General features: G+C 39.0%; 1 protein-coding gene across 1 annotated transcript; it reads left to right on the forward strand.

Annotated features, from left to right (window-relative positions):
* Positions 1-373: 373 nt before the first annotated feature.
* LOC117355502 (oligoribonuclease, mitochondrial-like) lies at positions 374-1394 on the forward strand. Its single transcript, XM_033934168.1, has one exon. It carries the CDS (start codon positions 375-377, stop codon positions 1083-1085), a length of 711 nt encoding a protein of 236 aa, XP_033790059.1. The 5' UTR covers position 374; the 3' UTR covers positions 1086-1394.
* The last annotated feature ends 2380 nt before the right edge of the window (positions 1395-3774 follow it).

The raw sequence follows: 3774 nt of genomic DNA on the forward strand, positions 1-3774 counted from the left end.
AGGATTTTATAGACTTCAATCATATCTCCCCACAGCTGTCTCTTTTCCAAGCTTAAGAGCCCTAACCCTTTTAGTCTTTCCTCATACGAGAGGAGTTCCATCCCCTTTATCATCTTGGTCGCTCTTCGTTGAACCTTTCTTGAGATAAGGAGACCAGAATTGAACGCAGTAGTGATGATATAAAATGAAAAGTGTCAAGAAAAGTGTGAAATAACTTGTAAGTTTCATGGCTCCACATCATTCGCTTCTTGGTTGGGCTGAGAACTTTTCAGCGGCCCCTCGTACAGAGCTTCTATAATTTTGAGGTCTTTTTCTCCACTTTTTCAATTTTGTTGTTTTATGCATTGCTTTTCACATTGATTAGTAAGGATGATATGCTCCGTTGCTGGCGGCCGGTCGGAAGTTTTCCCCTGCTGGTGGGTTTCGGAGTGCGTGCTGTGCTCTGCCGCCGAGCAGCCGTTTCTGAGTTCTGTACCGGCATGGCTTCGGCTGGCATGGGGCAGCGGATGGTGTGGGTGGATCTCGAGATGACGGGCTTGGATATTGAGAAGGACAAGATTATTGAAATGGCTTGCCTTATTACAGATTCTGATCTAAATATTTTGGCTGAAGGGCCCAACTTGATCATACATCAGCCCGATGAACTACTGGATGGTATGTCAGATTGGTGTAAACAGCATCATGGGAAGTCTGGGCTTACACAGGCTGTGCGGGACAGTAAAATTTCCCTGCAACATGCGGAGTATGAGTTTCTTTCCTTTGTACGCCAGCATACACCCCCAGGGGTTTGTCCTCTTGCAGGCAACTCTGTGCATGCGGACAAGAAGTTTCTTGACAAGTATATGCCTCAGTTCATGAGACATCTCCATTACCGAATCATTGATGTGAGCACTGTTAAAGAGCTTTGCAGGCGATGGTATGCTGAGGAGTATAAACTTGCACCAAAGAAGAAAGCATCCCACAGAGCGTTGGGTGACATCCGGGAAAGCATCAAAGAGCTGCAGTTCTACAGAAGTAATATTTTCCAGAAGAAAACGGATGAAAAAAAAAGGAAAATAATAGAAAATGGGGAAAGTGAGAGCTGAGACATTGTCCTAGGAAAGGGTTCCTTAGTTTTGAGAAGGATCTCTTTGTATGTTTTAAGTTTGCTGTTGCCTTCGAATGAGACCGCTCGCTTATTGCATCTATAAGTTGGAATTGGATGATTTCCTTTATTTAATTTTTTTCTGTTTAACTTTGGGCACTGTTCTTCTATTTAATTGCCTGTATTTCTTTTGTGTTTGGGAGAGTGGGCCATATCTACTGTTTAATACACCTCTGCTGTTAGAAAGTATTTTGTTTTTGTTACTGAGAAAAAAAATACATATATTTTAAAAACTGAAAAAAAAAAAAAATAAATAAAAGATTAGTAAGGTAATTTGTGATTTTCTGTTACTTGAAATCACTCATTATTCTTGTGTTGGCCAGTTTGTTAGCTTGGCTACAGTTTGATATTGTTTATTGAATTCCTTCCTAAGTGCTTTAACCTTTGCATTTTGGAATTCTGCAGGTCCAGTCAGGATTCTCTGGTATAAGCAAATTTCTTTGCAATGACAGGAGACAAGAGGAACTGGGAAAAGTGTCCTTATGTTAAAATTCTGTTGGTTTCTCTTCTGGCATATAAGTTTGCTAATTAGTTGAGTAACCCAGACCATTGGTGGAACACATGATGAATCAAGTGGGCCTCAATTAGTTGGATGTAGTGATAAATATACAGCAATTCATTATTCAACTATTTCAAGCTTCACTGTGTCTTACCTTGAACCCCCACATTGAATAGTACTTATCCCTGCAGGTTGTTTTTTTGCAAGCCTTTGCAAAACTACTCTATTTCTAGTTTTCTAGCAGGAACTGGGAACCGCTGGTCATTACGATACCCCTGAACCCATTAGCTTAGATACTGTAATACCAATTTCACAAAAGTCTTCCCACAGCTTTCTCATTTTGCAAGCTTGAATAATTTTTATGTCTAATCAAAATTACCTTTTCAGATCATTTCTCCACTTTCTTTATGCTGAAAGTCCTGTTACTTGCTGTTAGCTATTTGTCTGTCATTTGCCTTTTTACAATGACAGCAAACTGTACAGTACACTTAGTTTTCCACAACTATTCAGCAATGGATGTAGTAATCATACAAATCATACAAAATACCGCCATTAAACTCATCTATAAAGGAAAAAAATATGACCATGTGACTCCTTTCTTAATTAAATCACACTGGCTCCCTGTTAATCATTGGATTACCTATAAAATTCTATTGTTAACTTTCAAAACCTTAGACACCAATGAACCCCAATTCATAAACAAATTACTTATCCCCTATAATTCTTCACGTTCTTTACGATCAAACAACCACAAACTTCTAACTATTCCTTCGTTAAAAATCATTGGAACCCGTCGTCAGGATATGTTTTCTGTAGTAGCACCTCAACTCTGGAACTCTTTACCTTTACACTTAAGAGAAATAAATAACCTAAACGATTTTAAAAAGAATTTAAAATTATCCATGTCCTCTTTTTATATGCCAAGATCCGTTATATTACTGCATTCTTATTTTAGTATATAATTGTTAAGCTAAAATTTCTGTAATTTTTATGATCTTTGTACCTTATAACATTTAATTTGTAATTTTATATTTTACTAATATGTTTTTTCTTAAAACTTAATGTATAAATTGTTAAATTTTTATTATTTTATGTTATTTACTGTTTCAATATTATGTTTATTTACAAACTGTAATTCGCTTAGAAATAATCTAATTAAGTGATTAATCAAATATAAATAAAACTTGAAACTTGAAACTTAATATAAGTTCAATGGTGATATTTCTCTCTATTGCAAATAAAAGTGTGTGTGTGGACTGTTGTCTTACAAATGTGTCATTCATTTCATTCATATGGCATATGGAAAGATAAAGGTTACAGTATGAAGCACAATGACACAACTTCCTCTTCCCTTCATAGACATATTATAATATAGGTTCAGTAAAGCATGCAGAGACTTTCTCCCTAGGGTTACCAGATTTCCCTAAAGGAAAATCTGGCCCCCATGGCCACGCCCCCAGGCCCGCCCAGTTCTGTTCCATTCCACCTGTGTCATGCCTCTTTCTGCCCCCAGCCCCACTCCCAGATGGCACCCGCGCATGTATGGACGTGACACAATGACATCACACATGCATGCACGTCTGCGGAATGTCACTGTTGCATCCACGCATGCGTGGATGCCCCTTCCCAACACAAAGGAAGCAGGTAGGTAAGAAGGAGGAGGGGGAAGGAGGAAGGGAAGCCGATAGGTAAGAAGGGACTGGGTCATAGGTAGGTCTAAGCAGGTTAGAACAGGGATAAAAAAAAAATGGGGAGTAGCCAAGAGTATAGAGGTGGGGGGTAGCTGCAGTTAGGAATGAGGGAAAGTCTAAGAGGTGGGGTCAAGGTGGCTGGAGACTAGAAGCATGACGAGGGAGTTTGCAATTGTATGTTTACCATTTTGCATGCATCTTTAAATGCTCTTCCACCCCACCCACCCTAAGTTAGGGGAGATAGGGGTTACTTCACAGCATCCGGCGGGATAATCTAGCCTGATGGAGCACACAGCAGTACAAGAGGCCACTTAAAAGTTCTCAACCCAGCCAACAAAGTCGAGGCAGTCTCCATCGAGGACTATACACTTAATTCAATGATTTTCCACTTCTTTTGTTTCATATTTTTCTGATGGAACACAAAAAGTGGAACATCACTG

This window comes from Geotrypetes seraphini, chromosome 2 (assembly GCF_902459505.1).
Source record: "Geotrypetes seraphini chromosome 2, aGeoSer1.1, whole genome shotgun sequence".
Taxonomy (NCBI): domain Eukaryota; kingdom Metazoa; phylum Chordata; class Amphibia; order Gymnophiona; family Dermophiidae; genus Geotrypetes; species Geotrypetes seraphini.